Below are 22,829 nucleotides of genomic sequence, written 5' to 3' on the forward strand. Positions count from 1 at the left end.
GGGACATGAAAATGACAGTTTTCGTGAGAATGACCCATATATATATATATATATATATATTAATAAATAAGAGCAAAAAATATCTAATAACCTACTAATAACTAACTGAAAATCGGTTGTTTTTTGAAAAATTACTTTAACAACATATTAAACAAATAAAAGTTTATTTAATGCACATAGTTGTATAAAAAATTACTCACTTTCGTTTTTTCCTGCTACAGTTCAGAAATTGTTTTAAAAAAAGCTCGTCATTTCAAAATTCATTTAAAAGGAAATAATTGTCTTTTACACTAAACAACCCATATGTCAGTTAGAAAAATATAAAAAAAAAATATAGATTTACCTTTTTTAAATTCATTCAGCATAACATCTAAAGTACAGTCTTCAAATACATAATTAATTGGATGGTTATAAAAGGCTGTAAGAGTTCTAAGCGGTGAATTATCATCAGGATCGACAAACGCTAAGTCTTTAATGTTCAGCAAAGCAACAATATTGTTGCGATTCCCTTCAAAAACAGGTATTCTAGAATATCCAGATCTCGTTATTTCAGCCATAGTTTCAAAATTAAGAATGGCTTCATAAGGCACCATAAACACATCATCAACTTGTGTCATAACATCAGTCACTTTCTTCTTCTTCAGCTCTAAAGCTCCAGATATTATATTGACTTCTTCATTTTCTAAATTATTGTAGTCTTTAGTAACGCGAATAAATTCCATAAGCCTTTCTCGGTCATAAACATTTCCTATCTCCTCCCCGAGAACACAATCTAAAATTTTACTAATAGGGAAAGATAAAGGAAATGTTGCAAGCATGAAAAATTTTGTAATATACACTGTTTTTGCACCGATTGCAAGACCATGCCGAGAGCATATTGCTTGAGGGATTATTTCCCCAAAAATCACAATACTTATGGTTGAACCAACTATGGCTATAATTCCAGATGTGAGATCATCCAACAATATTGTCAGTGAATTGTTAACTAAGACGTTACCTAAAAGAAGCGAACACAACAAATAATTGCCTCTCTTGCGTAACGGTGCGATGATTCGGGCGTAACGTTTCTCATCTTCTAATCCGCAATTTTCAATGACTTGTAACTCAGTTCGATCTAAGGCCATCAGACCGAGATTGAGACCACTAAAAAGTCCAGATAGCATTAAAAGAGAGCAAATGATAGCAATTTGGAGCCACATAGGTAAGAGACGACCATAGGGTTCTATTCGAAACCATGGGTCATTCCCTTGGTGAATCCACATGGTGACTTCTCTTTTTTCACGCGTTTCTTTAACACAAATGAAGTAACTATCACTATCTTCTAATATGGGAAGAGAAATTTCAATTTCCAACACATGTTCTGATAAAACATTCTTGTTGGCAATTTTAACAACTTTCGCTATGTTTTCACAGTGTTTGTCCGGGTGAATTACGCTATCCGTTGTGAAGGCTATTTCTGTTTGATTCGAAAAACGAATCCCAAACAACCGAAGCGTAAAGTTGACCATTGCTGGAACTTTAGTGAAACCTTCTTCAGTAATATACACACGATCCCCTTCAGCTCGTAGTCCATATACTTGCGTGCCAATAATATCATTGTCATACCTAGAGGGGAAATTCACCAATTATGAAAGCAAAAAATAGGACAAAAATAAGTATTCAAATTGTTTAAGGTTTTTTAAGATATTTTACAAATACTATGGGGAAAAAAACATGAATAAGTTCAAAAACATTTGCATAGACGACAGAACTAAAATAACTGTGAATCATCAAAGGACACACAATTGAGAGGTGTGAGCAATATCAAATTTAATCATTGGTATTTTTTTCAAATAAATTAATAATTATTTACTCTACACCATCGAAATACGTAAAATCCATGAAACTACATTTTTTGTGACAAAATCATACCGATACAAATCGTCAATAATCATTTTTAGTAAGGTAGTTCAGTATTACACTTTTGTCTTTTTCAGATTTTTGAAAAACATTTTTGTTTTTGTTTAATTTAAAACGGTTTTTCAGCTTCACCCAAATTGGGTTTTGGCAGTTTAAACTAATTCGAAGTAAATTTTTAAAAATCTAAATGCATAAAAATGCACAGTATTAAAATACTTATCCAAAATGACAAAGCACATAATTTTATCTGATGAATAGATGCCAGTAGATGAGGATTGTTTAAACTTAAAAACTAATAACTGGGTGTTCGGATGCTAGTAGAGGTGGCAGGAAAAACCTAGTTCAAGCGCTGTTTTTCCAAATCTAATATAACAAAGCCTTCATTTCATACCTATGTTACCGTTGAATAATATTTTATTAACTAGTTGAGAATAAAAGACAGAGAAAACGGATATCAAAAATTTAACCTAAAATCCAAGATGGCGAAGCGTAATTTGATGCACTTGCAAAATAAGAATACAAATTTACACGTTAACTATATCACGCGTTTACAGTAAAATCTCCTTCAGGCCACAAGTACCGCTGTACGAAGCGTATTCTGCTAAGTACCCCCTTTGATATGCGAGTCTCTTGCGGTCAAAAGAATCATATCTCACTCCGTTTGTTTCCATGGTATCATGCCTGTTTATTTGTGTCCGTTACTTCACTTATTAATTTTAAAAACGCATGAATACAAATCGTAATATTAGATTTTTAAATTTCAAGAATACGAATCACAACGAGTAACTTTTAAATCAGGTTAATATAAAAATCAATGTTTGGTATTAAAATCACGTGAATATGAATCGCGATATAAGCGGATTCCGGTGCAGTTCCAAATTTTCAAAATGGCGAAAATCTGCCAAACTAAAAAAAATCAAATTGGCGAAGTTCTGCCAATTTTGGTTCCGCTAATTGGCAGAAGAACCACATGTATGTAGACGTCTCCTTAATGGGATTTAGCAATAACTTGAGATCTTAAACTTTAAAACTCTGAAAATATAAGTATGATTCACAGAAAAATCACATATCCTGCTCCTAAATTTTAGACCTGGAAGGAGGGTATGAAAACCCTGAATTCCGAGGTACACCTTGTGTACAATAACCCTTAAAATATGCTAATATACATTCTCTAAAAAAGCTTAGATTGAAATTAATTTCATTTTCTTTAGATACACCTTTTTGAGTTGGAATAAGAAACTACTGAATAAGTTATTGAATTTGTTCACACTAGCCTCATAGCTTTTTAAAAAAGTATGGTGAAAGAACTAAAAAAATTTTTTAATTCTAAAAAATATTTTAATGCGAAATTACCCACCTGAAGAAAGAATTATTCTTACAATGGAATTTATTAAAATATTAACTGGATTAATTGAATTAAACGCAAAAGCATAGCAAAAAATAAATAATTGATTAAAACTATTTTTGAGTCTGCCTTGAAAATAAAAGTGAAAAAGTAATAATAGACTACTTAATGAAGCGAACGCTTAATAATGGAATCATTAAAAAAATAATAAATGAAATAAAAAAAGACAACAACAGGTGACTAACTGAGCTTTGCTGCAGGAATTTGAAAATCTATTCTCACAGCTAAATTTAAAAACAAGTTACAAAGTATGCCAACAGGTAGCGCTACTAACCGAGAAAACTTTCAAACAATATTTTGTAAATATCCATCTTTCAAAATGTACCTATTTCGAAACTAGAATAGATATACTATCAAATTTTCTTCATAATATTAATTTGATATTGTTGAATCAAAAATTATCAAAAATATCTAGTTTATACCTAAACTAACCCAGTCTAAAATAGCTTTTTTATAAAAATTAAAACTTTCGATAATAAAAATTTGAATGTTATATTGGAACAATTTTAATTTTCTTGTTAACTTTCTAAAATATTCAATGAAATAAATTAAGCTTAACACAACATGCAATAAATTAAATAACCCAGATGGCATGTTTACACTTATTTATTTTTATGAATAGATAGAAATAAATACTAATCCTGCATTTCAGAACAGAAGGATGCACACAATTATTAATGCAAGGGTTTCAATTTTCAAAAATCAGTTTATTCTATACTTGACACAATCAGAATGGACATGAAGAACGCCGATTACTATCGTAAATTTAGATTAGATTTAAGGTAGCGTCATAGTATGTCAGCAATTATTTTTATATTCAGATATGGCAACTTGTTCCAGACAGCGAATAAATATTTTCGAGTGATAGTCTTTCAATGTACGATTCGTGATTTAGTAAATTCAATTTATAGAGTTTTTACTCAACACTACTTCGAAATAATTCAAAGGCTTATATAATACACCACTCTGCTACAGTTCGCCTATGTTGAGCCTTCTAAAAAATTGAAAAAATTAACCGAAAATCAGCACATTTTAGTTAGTAGATCTCTAACATTTTTTAAAATATTTTGTAGAATACGGAGCAGTTGGCATTGCTGTTAAATTATGCCTAGGATCTGGAAAGATGAAGCAATACATCATATTAAAACGTATCTTTGAAAATAATATCAGTCTTGTATTCTATATTTTAATAGTTTGGCATGCAAAAGAATACTGTTGGCAAAAAATATTACCTTTCTTAGAAAAGTATAACGTAGTGAAATCATACAATAGAAACTTAAATGTTTTTTTTTTAATACGCAGTTAAATTTTGAATAAAATAGGATCAAATATACCCTATAGCCTATTGAGTTAGCAATTATTGAGTATACCCTATAGCAGCAACGTTATAAGTCCTGGAAATTAATAAGCAGCTATTTAGTGTTATTTACTGATTTCAAAATTTAAAATCTCGGAAATGAGAGGCAATCGGAAAATGAAGTAAACGATATATTTATAGTGAAAGCTGTAAATATTTTATCCAGAAATTTCGGAATTTAAGAACAAAAATCGCCAGCAGATGGAGCTGCAAGACATCGCTGACCCGAGCGATTAGTTCTAGAGTTGAAACGTGAAACAAAGTTATCATGAACTTATTGAACTACTTGTGCTTCTAGTATTGGAACATGACAGTTTTGATTATGATACAACGGCATTTGTATTCTTTTTAAGAACTCTGTTCAGTGTACAGCGCCATCCGTCGGAAACTTTTGTGACTAAATTCCAACATATCTATATAGTTTTTACAGCTTATCAATAAACAAACTGTTTGCTTCATTCGCCTATAATTCTTTGTTTCCGAGATTTTTAGTTTTGAAATCAATAAGTCTTACACTGAACATGTATTTACATGCAGAATGTTCTGAAGTCACCGCCCTTTATATACAGATGTCCAAAATGTACGAAAAAGGTTAAATATCTCGAGGAAGACACATCGGAGGAAAAATTTGAAAATTCACGAGTGAAATACTTTTTAAAGAAGCATTCAATGGTACCTAACTCGACCACCCTAGGAATCACCCGAGTACCTAAAGTTGAAAAAAGTACCAGAGATTGGTATCATTAGATGAATTTTTCATTAAATAAAACAAGTAAATTTTTATATTTGCGAGCTGACATGCCTTTCTCGAACCATCTCTATTTCAAACAATTTTTAAGCGATCTTCATTTTGCAATAAGAGCGCCATCTATGAACTCGTGGTGGCTCAGGGGATAGAGCGTTCGACTTTTCATGGGATGAACCGGGTTCGAATACCAGAGATTTATCTCTATCCGGATTTGAATCTCAGCTCTATTTCCTTCAGCAATCATAAAGGTTTGATATTTTAAGCCCTTAGCGTTAAGTTTCTATAACATTTTTAACTTCCTTAAGTATGAATTTGTGAGCTCAATTGTAGAGGAAAGGTCATAATACACAAAAGTTACCTAATATGAGAGAACATCTGGAATTACCCATAAATACATGAAGGTTGTAATAGTGAAATGCAGGAATATTTTGTAATTGTTATATAATTGTTTTTGTCATAAAATTGTAAGCAAATAACAATAGTCCAACGATATAACAATTAGAGCTTACGTTTTTAATATATTTTGGTACTGTAGCATATAAGGCCGAGTTTCTTTTTTTCTTTTTTTTTTTTGCAGATTTATTAGCATTTTTACTGCAGTGCTTTTGAGCTTTACAAATTTGGCCCATCCCTAGATATAATAATTACACCGGTAAGATACAATAATAAAAATGGACATAATAATTCTATACTAATCTTAATTTAAAAACCTTTTCCGTGTGTACTTTTTGTCAAAGATATATGGTCATTAAAAAACACAATTAAAATGCAAAGAGACAATTTGCAATTATCATGTGACGTTCTCATCAAAATTTGACGCATAGAGTGCCTCAAACAAGCAAGAAAGCTTCAGTCATAATTAACTTTCAATAGCTTACGAGTGGGTGTGTAAGAGTCGGGAAGCAAGAAAGCTCGAGTCATAATTGACTTTCAGTAGCTTACGAGTGGGTTTGTAGAGTCAATATGCAAGAAAGCTCGAGTCATAATTGACTTTCAGTAGCTTACGAGTGGGTTTGTAGAGTCAGGATGTAAGATAGCTTGAGTCATAATTAACTTTCAGTAGCTAGTTCGAATGCTACTAACGGCTGCTTGCAATAACCACTGTGTTGATGCGAAATAACCCTAGTAATAAACGGATCGTAGGTTAGATCAATGGTGCGCAAACTAGGGGTCGCGACCCCTGTGGGGTCGCCAGAAGTTTTTTGGGGGTCGCCAAATTTTTATGAAATGCATTATCCCTGCATGCTGCATACCATACAGTGTACATATAAAGAGTGAAGCGCCGTCACTCCCTGTTTAATTGCAATTTCATGCTGTCCAGTCTTTCTGATGGTGCTGCACCATTAACAGGTTCGAATAAAGGGCTTAGAGGCTTAATTCAGAAGGTGGCGCCTCATATGGTATTTAATCACTGTATGATTCATCGGCAAGCTCTTGTTGCAAAAGATATGGATGAAGAGTTGCACAACGTATTACAAGACGCTGTTAGTTCAATTAACTACATTAAATGCAACAGCCACAACAGCCGTCTCTTTTCAATACTTTGCAATGAGATGGGCTCAACGTATGAGCGATTTACTGTTACACACCAAAGTCAGATGGCTTTCACGAGGGAAAATACTACGACGGATATTTGATTTAAGAAATGAAGTGTACACGTTTTTAATCGAAAAGAAACATAGATTGGCAAGTTATTATATCAATGAAGTTTGGCTAGGGAAGCTGAGCTATTTAGTTGATATTTTCGAAAAACTTAACGACTTAAATTTGAGCTTGCAGGGTGAGAATTCAACTATCATAACTGCAGCCAGTAAAATTCAAGCTTTTAAGAATAAGCTTAGTCTCTGGAAATCTGAACTGAATAAAAACAACACCATGTTCCCTTGCTTTAACGATTTTATCAAGGAAAATAATATAGATATATTTACATTTAAAAACATCATTTCTAATCACATTGAAAAGTTAAAGAAAATTTTTTCGAGAAGATTCGAGGATTTTCCTGAAAATATTGGTTGGATTCGTGATCCATTTTCCTTTGACATATGCAGTTCAACTCTTCAAATTAGTGAGAACTACTGAGTCGAAATCAATTTAAGACTCAGCCTTGACAAAATTTTGGCTATCCGTGGAAAAACAATATCCCATTTTATGCAAGAATGCCATCAGAGTGTTAATACAATTTGCATCAACGTATTTATGTGAAACTGGATTTAGCAAACTAGTTTCAATAAAAACTAAATACCGCTCGTGTTTAAACCCTGAAGATGATATGCGAATTGCAATTAGCAACATACACCCAAACATCGATGAGATAATTAGAAACTTGCAGCCACATACATCTCATTAAAGGGCAATTTACTGATTTTTGTGTTATACAAAAAGTATTTTCTTAAAATTATAAATAAAATTAATATGAGTCAAATATGATGATGTTTTTATTCGATGAAACGAAAGAAATGCGCGAAATATACATCTTATTTGTGAACATTTATCTCTAGGTGTCGCCAAAAATTTTCTTTCTACTAAAGGGGTCGCAGTCGAAAAAAGTTTGCGCACCACTGGGTTAGATCACAGGCTTACTATGTATGGCTACACAGGTTTTCATTCCAAGCAATACAACTTTTTTCAAAATATACTTTTGGTATTAATATTTTCGAAGGAGCATTCTTTTTATTGCTGTAATTACTAGACTAAAAAGTATTACATCGAAGCCACAAGAAATTGTGCTCATGACGGATTATTGCTGTGACGAATTCTGCCTACGATTAATCTTGCTTGCGACGATTTGTGCTTATGACGAATTATACTCACGACGATTTATGCTCATGACAAATTATACTCGCGATGATTTGTGCTTATGCTGAATTATACTCACGACGAACTGTGCTAGCGGCGAATTGTAGGTGCAATGAGTTGAGCCCACGGCGATCACGAGTAGTTGTCACTACAAGTTGTTGTAGTTCGGGGTGCCAAACTCAAAAGCTAAGTTGGGCCAAATAAACAATGCTTAACTTTAGGTGGGCCGCAAAAAAAAAAAAAAATCTATGTTCATGGAAACAAGTATTTTTATTTGGAATAGTACATTGTAATAAACACATATAAAGTTAAATTATTTTTTTTCGTCTTGACACTTGACATCTCTTCTCTGCTACTATCTTTCCTATTTCGGGGGAAATTTTATTGGCCGAGACTACTTTCAAAATTGGCCCAACGTGAGCGTTATTAATACGGTTTCGGGCAGGAGATTTATTTTCATTTATAACAGAAAACAATTGCTAGCACTGATAAGTACTTCCAAACATGGAAATAATTTCATATGCGAAGTTTCGAGTATTTTCAAACCTTGCCGGTAAATATTTTTGAAATTCAGGAACACCCACTTCAATGAATTTTACCTTCAAATTTGAGTCGCACTGAATTTTAATCAATTCCATTTGTATATTACTGGGTACTGAGTCTACATTTATTGAGAAAATGGAAGAAAACAAACAAAATTTGTCTTCCAAAGAATTAAAATCTTTAAATCTTGTTTCAAATTCTGTTCTAAGATTTGAAGTTTTTTTCTGTGTATTTTTGATACGATGCAGTATCATCTAAACTAGATTTGTTCTTGTTGCACGTTGGGAAATGCGTTAAATCTTTATTTTTCAGTTGCCTTTCCCAAAGAAATAGTTTACATTTGAATTGTGTCAAACTTGTTCGTAATGATCTGATCCTTGCCTTGTAACAATAAATTTAAATCGGATAAGTGTTTGGTTATATCAACCATAAAAGATAAATTCTGCAATCATATTTGATCGGAGAACAATCTTGTATCCTGATTTATAGTTTGTAAAAACTTGCTTATTATTTGTTTCAAATCCCAGAATTGATTGAGAACCTTGGAGCAAGATAACCAACTTGCCTCGCTATAATAGGATAAACCTGATTATGTACTATCTAATTGATAGCTTAGTGTGAAACGGACTCCATTTCACTCAATTAGAATTCTACATTTTCGCGCGGACAATTTAAAATGATCCGTATAGTTTATAAGTAAAGTATATTATAATTTTATATGCTGGTTTCGTTTCTAATTCACATTTCTATTTTATTTTTACTTTGCTTCGGATATATTGACTGGGCTACAAAAATGTTCATCTCGGGACGCATGCGGCCCGCGGGCGGCGAGTTTGACACCCCTGTTTGTTGTAGTTCATCTACGTCGTACTAGAGCAGGACAATGGGCTATCGGCGACGGTCTGGGAAACATCCTTGAAGATGATCGAAGGCATGCCATTGCAATTTTGATCCTCAGCAGAGAGGGGGGCATCCCCGCTTCGGTAGCCCGACGACCTGCATGCGAAGTTGAGCACTTTACGACAGAACAGTTAAATGAGGATAAATACCGCACATCCTCGATCCCTACGCAGACTGATATAAGTGGTCACCCACCCGCACACTTAGAGCAGCCAGAGATGCGCGACTTCGGTGATCTGCTGGGAACCGTGTCTTAAGGATTAGTCCACTGTGGGAAGTTGTCACTACAACGAACTGTGCTTAAAGACGAATTGTCCAACGACAAATTGCGAGTAATGAAAGCAGCTACGTGGAATTATGAGAGATGAATTGAAGCAGAACCTTAAATATGGATGCTATTATACTGAAGCTGTAGCGAAAAAGCAACGGTGTGATAGATGGAATTCAACGTTTTCTGAAGGACATGGCGGGGAATTGGTATGATATGATGACATAAACACTGCACGATGTCAACAAAAAAAAAAAAAAAAGCATCGAACGAAATAGCGATTATAAAAAAAATAAACAAAAGTGCAACCTTTAAAAATTGTAAATAGTATATGATTTTTTTTTTTTTTCGGTACTGTATTTCTTGAATAAGGGACCTTGTTTGGGAATTTCTCTAATAAAAATGTCTACTCCAATTGTGTCAAGTATAACTTTAGTTCTGTTGTCTACTCCTTTTCTCACAAACCATGTAAATTTATGCATTATTAACGTGCAGGAGTATAAAGAAAGACACAATAAATAAGAAAACTCACGACATTAAGGCATTTGAGGAAATCTTTTGATCATGGTTTTGAGAAGCCAAGCTGTAGGAAAAAAACGTGCAATACACACATTGATAAAAAAGAACATTTATAAAGAGAAAGTCACAGTTACAAATAGAATATACAAAATAGAATATACAGAATAGAAAAGAGGTTGCAAAGGTAAAGGTAGCAACAACACATTAAGAAATAGCAACAATAATGAGAGAGAGTCATGCAACAAAAATTACTTGACGACATCTTAGGATAAATACAATCAAAGTCATGATGAAACATTCATATAATTTAAACAATATAAACATGCACATAAATACTTAGTATATAAGATTATTTCTCGAAGCTCTTCAGTCAAGAAAAATAAAGAAGCCATAGATTGAATCCCTTAAATAGAGTTGTTGAAATGTCCGACTCCAAAGTATACTCAATTAAATTTTCCACCAAATCGCAGAAAAATATTCGAGTATTATTATTAAGCAATAGTTAATTTCAAATTATATACTTCTATTTATTTATGAACAATTAATGTAAGTGGAATTTTGTTTAAAATTACATTTTGCTTTAAAAAAATTGGTAAAATAAATTTTAAAAAATATATTGGTACAAAATATTAAAATTGTGCAAAATCATTCCAAGAAAAGAACTTCATATCTATATCTCACACGCACATACATTAACGTTTTATGACAAAAAAATTTTTAGTGAATATTTCTGAAGAAACTTACAAATAAATTCGGTTTTGGAATTTATAAATTAAAAGATAACTTAATAGATAACACTAGGGAACAAATTTTTGGCGGCATTTATAAAAGTACTTATTCTTAACTAATTCGAGTGTGGGGATCTGAAACTAGTTTCGTTCAGTAAGCTGCAGATTCTTTTCAAAATAATATTTTCAGTTTATTTATTTCTTTGTCTGAATGCACAAGATAATAAAAACGCATAGATTTATATACGTACATATGCACTTGTCTGCTCCTTTGAAAATAACCCTTAAGACAAAAAATATGACCTTAAAGTATCGCATCATAAACTGAAATGTATTATCGTCTTCTTACCACTTCCTACGTAGAAGAGAAGTGGGTACACTCAGAATTCACTCGAGAGAATTTAAAAAAGATCCTGGTTAGGAATATATTCTTGAATTGTATAAAGACTATAGCTCTTAGAGAGAAACAGATTGCAGATTTGAAATTAGAGATCTGAAAATATTTAAGATCTGTTCAGAAATATCATGCGTCAAAAAAATTGTTTCCCAGATAATTTATTTAATAATCTCGATTTTCCCATGGTAAGCATTTTGTGTTCTTTTTCAATAGTTCGGTTAAACAGAGGCACAAAAATGTTAAAATGTGATAAATTAAATTTACTGTAATTAATAATTTAAATAATTGTTATAATAATCATTCAAGTAAAAATTTTAATTACATAATACAGTGAAACCTGCCAAGTTGACCACCCTTGTAAGTTGGGCACCTGCATAAGTTGACCTTAATTATCAAGAACGGAATTTTTCCTATATAATATAAAGAAGCAAAACCTTTGTAGCTTGACCACCTGTCCATCTTGTATGTTGACCACTGAAATAAGTCAATTTTGTCTAGGAGTATTATGAAATTCTATTCTAAAACCCTCATAAATTGACCAGAAAAAAAAATCAGAAAATTTTCTGTCATTTTTGCAATGTATATTAAAATTTCACTTGTTTGGTGAAATAGTGTAAAAAGCTAATCTAAACCCTTTTGTGAGTTGACAATCAGGGGAAACTGTAAGGGGTCAGCTTTTGACCATTTCTTTCATCCGTTCATTGAAAACAGGTGTGTTAGTTGAAAAGTTGCTCTTCCAGTTGCAATAGTGAGCATTTGAATAAATGAATGCTCTGAAATATGCTTTGATCCTTTATTTATGGTCTTTGATCTTTAAGTGTAGTAAATAAATTTTAAAGTGTTCAAATAATTTTATTTTGTTAAAGTTTTCAAATTACATGTTTTCGTGTTCTGATATTTTAAGAAATTATACTTATTAAGCACTTCACATGCATAACTAACGAAATAATTTTTTTAGAAAAAATTAGTTAAATATAAGAATTATATGTATCAAATTGAAGTTCATTCAGGTTTAAACACATTTCTTAAGATATTCATTTGCATATTTTCTGAATAAAACTTTTAAGTCAAGTAAAAAAAAAAAAAAATTTACATATACAGCAACATGATATAGGAAACGAAAAAGTAAACAATGACCCACCCCTCTATAAGTTGACCGCTAAAACAATGCACCACAAGTGGTCAACTTACACAAGTTTTACTGTATTAGTTTTGCTCCGAGAGCTACAGATTTCTTTCCAAAATGGTATTTTTAGTTAAGGTTATTATTTTGTTTGAATGTGTAAGCTTAAAGAGAATTTAAAGGTTTATATACATACATATACACTTTCCAGTTCCTTTGAAAATAACACTTAAGAAAAAACATATGACCTATCACATAATAAACTGTAATGTATTATCGTCTTCTCCTACCACTGCCACTCGGTAAATAGTGAATTTAAAAAAAACTTGGCTAAGAATATGCTCTTAAATTGCATAGAAACTGTAGTCTGTTTGAAGAAACGGAATGCAAATTTGAAATCAGTGACGCGAAAATATCCAAAAACAGTTCAAAAATCTTATGCAACAGAAAAAAAATGTTCCTTTGTGTAATTGCCTCGAACTAACAAAATGAAAATTAGCAAAAAGGGTTTTTAAGTAAGGCGAAAAAGCCCACGAAAATCACTCTAAGCAAAAGGAACATTATATTGATATATAGGATATTAATAAAAGGAGGATAGTGTTGGTAGAAAACAGCTGAACACTAGAGCCAACTTAAATAAAAGGCTCGAGTTCAATTAGATAAGAGATGTTCCGTAATCATCACCTGGTACAGCTCTTAGAATATTTATTTAAAAAAATTGTAATCTATACATGTTTTACAGTATTTAAAAGTAAATTAATATTATGTGTGAAAAACAAAAGTTATCAAAACCTGACAAACATTATCGAAATCTGTAACAGCGAAGGTTTTCAGCAACAAAACCAATTTAATTGTTGGATAAAACTAAAAAGCATTTAAACAACTTTTTCCTTTCAATTCTTGGACATTAGTGAGTTTTTGAAATCCATTCCTTCTTTAAAATTGACCGAGAAATTTTTTTTTTCCTTTCAGTTTAAGTATTATTTGTGCCTATTTTTCACAGTTTCTTTCAATGTCCCGCAAGAAATAGATTTCTTCTGAGAAAATGTCAAGCTTGTAAGAAATATACTCTTAACCCACACTTTTGAAAGCCACCTGTCATAGCAGTTCAGTTGAATGTAGAGTACAACAACGCAAGAGCCGGAATCAACTGTACTGTGCCAAATGAAACACCAATGCATACTCCAGGTTAGCTTATCAAACGGTTTTTTAAACGGTTTTGACGTAAAAGAAAGAAAGAAAACGGAAAATAAGAAAATATCACTTTGGTTTTTGGAGATAATGGGTCTTGTCTAAATAAAATAAATCCTGTTTATGTTAATTTCTAAAATAGTTATAAAAGAGGAACATACGAACAAATACGAGACGCTCAAATTAATTAAAAAAAGGAAATTAGCAAATTTGTACTCAAGTTCACATTAATAATAATAAATGCTTAATAGGTAAACTATAATAATATATAAAAATATGTCAATTTTTCTTATCTTAAATAAACTAGAAGGTAGAATTGTTACTATAATATAAATTCATCGAGAAGTATCTAATGCATTAAAATATTATAAATAAAATTATTTGTGTTTAAATTAGTATTTATAAACAGTCTATCTATTAAAAAAGGAAATAAAGCGATTGACAGAGCGAATTGAATCACGAACATTCCAGCCTAAGAGCAAGAACTTACCACCAGGGTATTAACCGTTAGGGAGGCGAAAAATTCAACTAGCATATTAACGGTGCTAAAATTTTCTTCCAGAATTGACACATCAGTGAGTTTTATTATTTTAATCCTTGCTAAAGGATATATTTCACAAAAATGAACCAAAAATGGAAAATTTGTTTGACTGTTTAATTTTGTTCTTTACATTATTATAAAAGTTAGAAAATGATTTTTTATTACAAAAATAAAATTTTAAATGCAATAACTACTGTATTTATAATTTTTACACGTAAAAAAGTAATGGATTACACACATATCTTATTTAATTAGAGCAAATAAAACAATATTTTGTAGCTAAATATAATATAACTAGTATAATATAATATAAAAACGCAACAATATGATTTTCAATACATAAATTTTACAAATCTTTTACAGTATGGCAACAACCACATTTTCCCTCCCTCGACTGAAGTCGTAATCTGTGAAAAACTAGAACCACTAATGCCATCTATTAGGAAAATAGTGAATTAAGTATCCTAAAGTAGAAAAGAACTGATTTCGGACTTCACAAATTAGAAACGTAAATTTTTCAGAATGTATGAATAAGACCAAAATATGAAACTTTTCATAATTGTTATTTTGTAAAGGATGAGAATTAATATTTTTAACTATAAGAAATATCCCGATCCAAATATTAAAAACATCCACTCTAAATGTTAAAAAAATTTCTCAAAACTAAAAAATTTTGTTATCAAAATTATTATTTTTAGATATTAAAAAAAAGTATCCGCTCCTTATGCCTAAATGAGATTACCTATGGGGTTATATCGACAAGCCCCCCATAGAATTAAAAAAAAATTTAACCGGCCAAGAAAACAAGAATTACTAGCGTACGGAATTTTTTCTTTTAAATAAACCTAGTTCTAAGAATGTATTGATTTTTAAATTCTTATTGCACAGTGCACAAAATAAAAATAAAAACGAGAACATCTTAATAACTTCTGATCTAATGGACAGATTTTAACGTATTAAGATTCAATTTTATTGGTTCGATGGTCCAAACTTAAATAAGCTAATTATTGCAAACGATATTTTAAGTTACGAAATTCCACAAAAATACTTTTTTTTTTTTGAATAAACATACCTTTTATTTCGACGGCTTTTAATTCACTCTTAAAGTATGAAGTGGGGTAGTCGAAATATAGAAAATATAACTTCAATAGTTTGGTTAGGACAGCGGCCGAAATTTTGAAACCCTAATTTTACTTTTTGCTATTTCACAAATTCAAGGAGGACGCATTCAGAAATTTTTATTTCTCAAAAACTATTCGACTGATTTCTTTCAAATTTTGGATTTTATTCTTATTTAAATGGTGTAAAGATTTCCACAACTCAAATTTTAAATTTTTCAGCTATTATTGAATTAGGAAAAATAATTATAAAAAATTATTTTGTTCATAAATTTATCTTTGATGAACGAATTTTACAATTGAGAGCAAAAATTTGTGTTTCGCTTAAAGCATTAAAAAGCTCTAACGATCAAACTATTCGGAATATATTTTTTAGATTGCAGCTATCCACCTTAATTTTGAGGGTCAGAAAAAAAAAAGATTATTTTTATACAGCGAAAGAATGTTTTTAAAGTCTGGATTTTATAACTTTTACGACTACTAATGTTAAACTGGTTATAGGGAGGAAAACCACGAAAATCTCCCACGGTTAGCCTGTCTGCAAGGGGACTAACCCATGATCCGTCTACCACTGAGGATATTTTACGTCAGCACTGTGGTCAGTGCTAGCCGGATGCGAAATTCGTATCGACCAGCCATCGCTGGGGTTCGAACCCGCTTCACCTCATTGGAAGGCGAACGCTCCATCTTCTGAGCCATCACGGCTCCATAAAGGCAAGGATAATCAAGGTTAGGCCCTCAAATCATTGAAGATTGCAACGTAGTACGTTAATATCCGACCATTAGATTAAAAGTTATTCAAGTGTTCGCTTTTCTATTCTGCACTGAACAGTTAGTGGTGTCGTTTCTTGAATTTTTTCCACATAAAAACATGGACAGAGAAGTAATTATTTGAATCAGAGTAATTATTGACGCTAAAATTTAACCATTAGATTAAAAGTTATTTAGGTGTTCGCTTTTTATATTTTGTACCGAACAGTTTGTGTTGTCGTTTCTTGAATTTTTTTCAGATGAAAACATGGACAACGGAGTAATTATTTGACATTTTTGCTGAAAAGAATTTTTGTCATATTTGATAAATCGGATGCTATCTATTTCTAATAAATTCTTTTCCAAAGAACATTCCTCCTGTCAAATAAATCAGCAGGTCTTCAGAAATTAATGTATTCTCACAAGATAGGGAATTTATGAATAAAAGTATAGAACAATTTATTATGGCTAAAAAACAACGATTTTATGTTTTTTCTTATATAGTTATAATAATGAAGCATGCAGTTAAATAACGATTATCTGTTTATTGATTTATTGATATTTAGTTAAATGCGATAACAGGAAAAAAAGTTTTAATGAATATACTATAAAGCAAAGCATTTCTGCAACAGCTTGTTGTCATGGAGGCTAAGCGTTACAAATTCTTGACCATTGACATGATGGCAATGTGGTCAGCATTGCGCACCAACCACTTTTGATTCTCAGACAGAATAGTACACATCAATGTGCAATAGCTGCCAACATGGACAGGAAAAAATTTAATAGATTTTACGAAATATAAATTTCATGATAATTGTTGCATAACGTATTAAATATATTACACATAGGGATTTTTAAAGTCAACAAAATAGAAAAACTACAATATTTTCCAGTTATGATTGACATTAAATAAACTTTAAATGTTATGTATTTAGTTTTAAATACATTTTTATAAATGAGGCTCGCTTTATTATATATTCGCAATACTTATTTCAATATTCAAGCAAGCAATAATCTGTGCAAAAATTCTATTACAATAGGGAATTTTTTAGAAAAACTACTTAATTTTAGAGAATTTTTTAAAATGTTTAAAAACCAGGAGAATTTTTATTAAACCAATAAACCAGGAAAAACTTGGAGTTTGCAGCTATGGATGTGACATAACCCCGATGTTACATAATGACAGCTCAGTGGTTAAGCATTCTTATCCCTTTGGCACATGGGACACCGGTGTAACTTTATATTTTTTTATCTGACGCTATAATTACAAACAAAAGCAAATTTTGGTATTTTTTTAATTGTAAAAAGCAGCCTAACAGTTACTGAAAATCTGATAGATTGTCGGAATTATATTTGTACTAAACTATAAAATCCGAAAAGAGTCGTTAGAAAATTTTTTTTTTTTAATTCATATTCAAAATTTCATTAACAATTAACTTAAAGAAATTTCAATGATGAATAACTGTTTCTTTTAGATCTAAGTAATTGCAAAAAGAGCAAATTCGAAAAATTATTGTTTGGAAGTGAGCAGTGTTTGGAAGATTTTACATTTAACGCAGAAAAAGACACCGGTGTTCCATGCTGTATTTTATAACCAGAAATTATTAAAATGCTAAATATAATATTTTTCACTCATTTTGACCTAAATTAATACAAAATAATAAAAAAAGTATGAAAAATGTAAATAAAAATTAATATGTGAAAAAATTCTGCGTTAAAGGGTAATATACAGGGTGTCCCAAAATTCATGCATGTCAAGTTTGATAAAAATAAAAATGTTTTTAAATCATTTAAAAACGAAAAAGTATTTTAAAAATGCATGTTGATGGCACTTAACTCAAATAATAAGATATTTATAAGCCATAAAACTGTCCGAATGATTAATTGAATCAAATTTCGTATAATTTTTTATTGCACTTAAAACCAAGACCAACGAGGGTAAAAACTATTTTTTTTCCAGAAAAAAAAAAAAAAACATCGCTTGTAACGGCATACAAAAATTTTTTTTAAAATAATTATTTTTTTAAGGATAGAACTGTACCATACGTTGTCCTAGATATTAAACACTGGACCTCAAGAGATTTTAATTGTTAATATAATTTGATATACACAAATATTTTCCCAAAAGTCAAACTAGAAATGAAATGGCTCTCTTTCCAGTGTTTTCTCAAATTTCTTATAATCTCTATTGCAATTCAAAACAATCTCCAGCGAACGTAAAACCATTTTTTTTTTTTACATTAAAAATTGCTTTGCAAATACAAAAAAGATTTAAAATAATTATTTTCTTTATGAGATGGAATTATACAATATGTTGTATAATATATTGGACGCTGGACTTCAAGACGCTTTAACTTAACAATTTTTTATTGCAATTCAAAACAACGACCAACAAGCCCAATTTTTTTGAACATACAAAATAGCTTTGTAAACATTAAAATATTCTAAAATAATTATTTTTAAGCGACAGAATTATCTCATATGTTGTATAATATATTGGAAGAGTCTTTTAACTTACGATTTTTTATTGCAATTCAAAACAACCACCAACGAGCGTAAAACCAGTTTTTTTTTCTACATTAAAAATCGCTTCGTAAATACAAAAAAGATTTAAAATAATTATTTTCTTTGAGACAGAATTATACAATATGTTGTATAATATATTGGACGCTGGAATTCAAGACGCTTTAACTTAACAATTTTTTTATGCAATTCAAAACAACGACCAACAAGCTAGTAAAACCATTTTTTTTTAACATAAAAAATAGTTTTGTAAATATTAAAATATTGTAAAATAATTATTTTTTTAGAGATATAATTTCGCCATATGTTGCCTTATATATTAGACGCTAGACCTCAAAAGGTTTTATATATAAGTGTTAGTAGAATTTGATATTTATTAATAGTTTCACAAAAAAATAAACTACAAATAAAAAGGTTCTACAACCAATGTTTTCTGTACTGCTATGTACTGACACCCTGTACTTTCAGCCCTGATTATAGTTTAGTTAAAAAGTTTAAAAACAGGGAGTTTAAAGAATAACAGAAGATAAAAATGACTTACATAAATTAAAAAAATAAGTGCATTTTAATGTATTTAGATTAAGAAACGAGATAATGACAACACTTGATCTTTTTGCTTACACTTTCTAAGAGCACTTATCACTTTCGTCAAAAAATATATTCAACATTAATTGAATTTCTTTGTATTTTAAATACAGACTGGCTGACATAAATAGATAAAACTAATCTCTCACAACATTGTTTTAACCACACATCATCAATTTATCATTTAACACGTTTAAAGAAAGAAATTTTCCATTGTAAGGGATTTTAAAAGAAAACTTTCATTTCTAGAATTTCATTTAATTAAAAAAAAAAGAAAGACATTTTTGGATATAATTAATTCTAAATTTTTTTTTGGGGTTCAGACTCAGGACACTTTAAATTGAATGAAAAGTACAAGTAAGCACAGAACATATCAGGGCATAATTTCTAATGAAAAGAAAGTAGGAATTTAAGGAGCAAATAAAATTAGATCTTACAACATTTATGAATTACTTTGGAAATTATTAGATTGTAATTATATCTCATAACTTAAAAAAAAAAAAAACATGAAGTAAATTTTGGAAATTTTAAAAATATGCAGAATGCTGTGCGCATGATAACGACATAAGTTTGTATACAATTTGAGTAATACAGGTTTTAAATTATGCTTAAATAGGTAATATTCCCTTTTATATTGGGAGTATAAATTAGTTCGGCCCGTTTTCTTTTCGTGTGGTCAAAAATGCATTTATTTCAGAACAGAATGAATGAACAGATTAATCAAAGTATTGTCCATTGCTGGCTACAACTTTTTCCCACTTCTCAGACAATTTTCGAATTCCATCTCGAAAAAATTTCTAGTCTTTCGTGGCGATCCAAGTTAGGAGCCAATTTTCGATCTCTGTGAAAGATGTGAATCGGTGACCTGCCAAATCATGCTGCATTCGTCGGAACAACCAGTAATTAGAAGGAACAATGTCCGGCAATACGGCGGGTGTGGTAAAATATCCCACTCAAGCGTTTTCAAAAAATTTTTTACAACTTTTGCAACTTGAGGCCGACCGTTATCATCCAGAAGAATAGCTTTGTCACGTCTTTGCTCGTATTTCGGCTGTTTTTCCCATAATGCACGGTTCAAACGAAACAATTGTAGCCTATTCCGATCTCCCGTAATGCAATCGCCAGGTTGTAGCAGCTCATAGTATAACAACGCCACTCACCCTTCTTCATTTATCATTCTTGAAACGTCGAAACCATTCCGTGCATGATTTATCAGTTGGAGCATTGTCACCATAAACTTCTACAAGCATTCGATGCGCTTCAGCTGCACTTAGAAAAGTGTAAGAATAAAATTAAAGCAGAAATATAAAACCTCCCGCAATTGGTGCTTGGTTACCACAAAATTTGTGTAAAAAACAGGGTTTTTGTATGACCCTCAAAGCGATTTAAACTGAATATCATTGACAGATGTCTAACCTCTCTGAAACCACCGAAACTAGCTGCCACTATGAAACATTCATAACAGCCAGAGCCATCTCTTGATAACGGACCGAACTAATTTGTACTCCCAATAGCTTTATTTTAAAAATGGAAATTTTTTTAAAAATTTTTAAGATTTATTTGAAATGAATAACACTTAAACATTTATCTAGTATAAGTTATTAAACGAGATTAAAAATAAATCTCCGTTAAATTTTTTATATTAATGCATAAAATATAGTTCAGAAATCAAGCGTGAAAATGTTTGGAAAATTATAAAAATGAAATTATAATTTTTTATATTTTAAAAAAAGATCTATTAAACTTGTGATAATTTACAAGTTGTTAAATAATTTCTAGTAATATAGATTTTAATTTACTAAAAACACATAATTATACTCGATTCTGCTTAAGTTGTTGAAATGTTAAATATTTACCCGTACTTTTAAGGGTCTAGGTATTTATTATCATAGCTTTATGGCTATACAATATCATAGCTTTACTGAGTTCAAAATCGGTAAAATACGTCGTTAAAATTTTAATGTGAAATTAGCAGCAAAGAAAAAAAATCATTGAATAGAAACGCCATGAACTTTAAATCTTATAAATAAGTATATACAATTGAATGTACTGATGATTTTCACAAAAACGTTATTTTACGAGCTGGCGGGAGTTCCAAAAAACAATTTTTTATAAATCAAATCATTCTTATTTAAAATTTCGAAGAATAATGTACATAATGTAGATTAGAATTATACAGTCTGTCTCAAATGTTAAAGTTCACATTGAAATTCGCCATTAAACAATTGAATTATACATCACGTAATAAAGGAGAAATTTTTGAAATTAATAACTGTGATATATGAATAATACTATCAAGAAATTATTTAACAATGGTTGCTTTAAAAATTTTGTTTAAAATGACTGTCTTTTAACTTAAAACACATTATAAATTTCTTAGAAAATGGGGGACTGGTTAAATAAAGTAACGTCTTTTCTGCGAGACAGGCTGAATATTTCTAGTCAAGCTCTCCGACGATCACAAAGCCTAATTAATCTTAATAAAATCACTAAAAAAACATCTAATGATTTGATAAAAACCTTTCTAATGACTTCACAAAAAAAAAAAAAAACTTCGGAAGTTTTAAGATTAACTCGAAAAAACAAGAGCGTTTCTGAAATTTCTAGTACTCTAAATAGATCAAAGCGAGGTATTTATAATCAAGAGTAGAAAAAAAAAATTCTTCCATAAACCGAAATTTGGACGATCTCGTGCGACGCTTGTTCAAACTGATAAAAAAAAATTTGTAAAGCTCGAAAAATTTCAAAATTTTTACATGCCTCGCTAGGCATGTTAGTTTACAGAATGTATCTCGGAAAGAAACTTAAACATGCCCGGACATCTCTGTCGATTGCATACAAGAAGGCACCTATTACCAACTTGATAAAAAAAATGGCATTAAGATCTATCATTGACATTAACATCGATAAATGACATTAATATCTAGTAGAAATCAAAAGTATCAATTATTATTCAAAGTATAAATTATTAACAATCAAATCTGAACAAAGTATCAATTATTAACAAAGAAGTATAGGTATTTGTGACATTAGGTCACAGCCTAATTTTCTAAATATCCTTTTTTTAATCAAAATACTAATTTCTTTCGACTTAATTTATAATTTTATAATACATTTTTTATTTCATCTTTTTTTCTTCTCACCCCTTAACGCGTTAGCGCAATTTGGACATTCTCCCCCTAAAAATTCCTTACCAGCTCCTTGCAGAGCCCCTTTCTTTCTAGAACATTCCACCCTTTTCGTTTCTGAGAATTCGCACTGGTTGTCGGCATCTTTCATCTCCGCGTGTATGTTGTGTTTCTCAACCGTAACTGTTAACGTATAATCAATTTTTCGTCTCAACTCGTAATTTTTAGATAATTTAACTTTAACTTGCACAACATGTACTACAACTTCAACTTTTAAGTTTTTGTCTCTTATAAAAAGAGCGCGCGAAAA

At 30.6% G+C, this 22,829-nt stretch overlaps 1 protein-coding gene across 3 annotated transcripts in view; it reads right to left on the reverse strand.

The window, feature by feature from the left end:
• LOC107439819 (unextended protein) overlaps window positions 1-22,829 on the reverse strand; it is a 100,896-nt gene that overhangs the window by 33,204 nt on the left and 44,863 nt on the right. For 2 of the 3 annotated variants that reach the window (XM_016052532.3, XM_071188284.1), the window contains 2 exons: window positions 10,449-10,499; window positions 344-1,605 (listed from right to left, as the gene is read on the reverse strand). In XM_016052532.3, coding sequence (XP_015908018.1) covers window positions 344-1,605; window positions 10,449-10,499 — 1,313 coding nt within the window. The remainder of the gene's footprint in view (window positions 1-343; window positions 1,606-10,448; window positions 10,500-22,829) is intronic. The other variant, XM_016052533.3, reaches the window with a different exon arrangement.

Source organism: Parasteatoda tepidariorum, chromosome X2 (genome assembly GCF_043381705.1).
Source record: "Parasteatoda tepidariorum isolate YZ-2023 chromosome X2, CAS_Ptep_4.0, whole genome shotgun sequence".
Taxonomy (NCBI): Eukaryota; Metazoa; Arthropoda; class Arachnida; order Araneae; family Theridiidae; genus Parasteatoda; species Parasteatoda tepidariorum.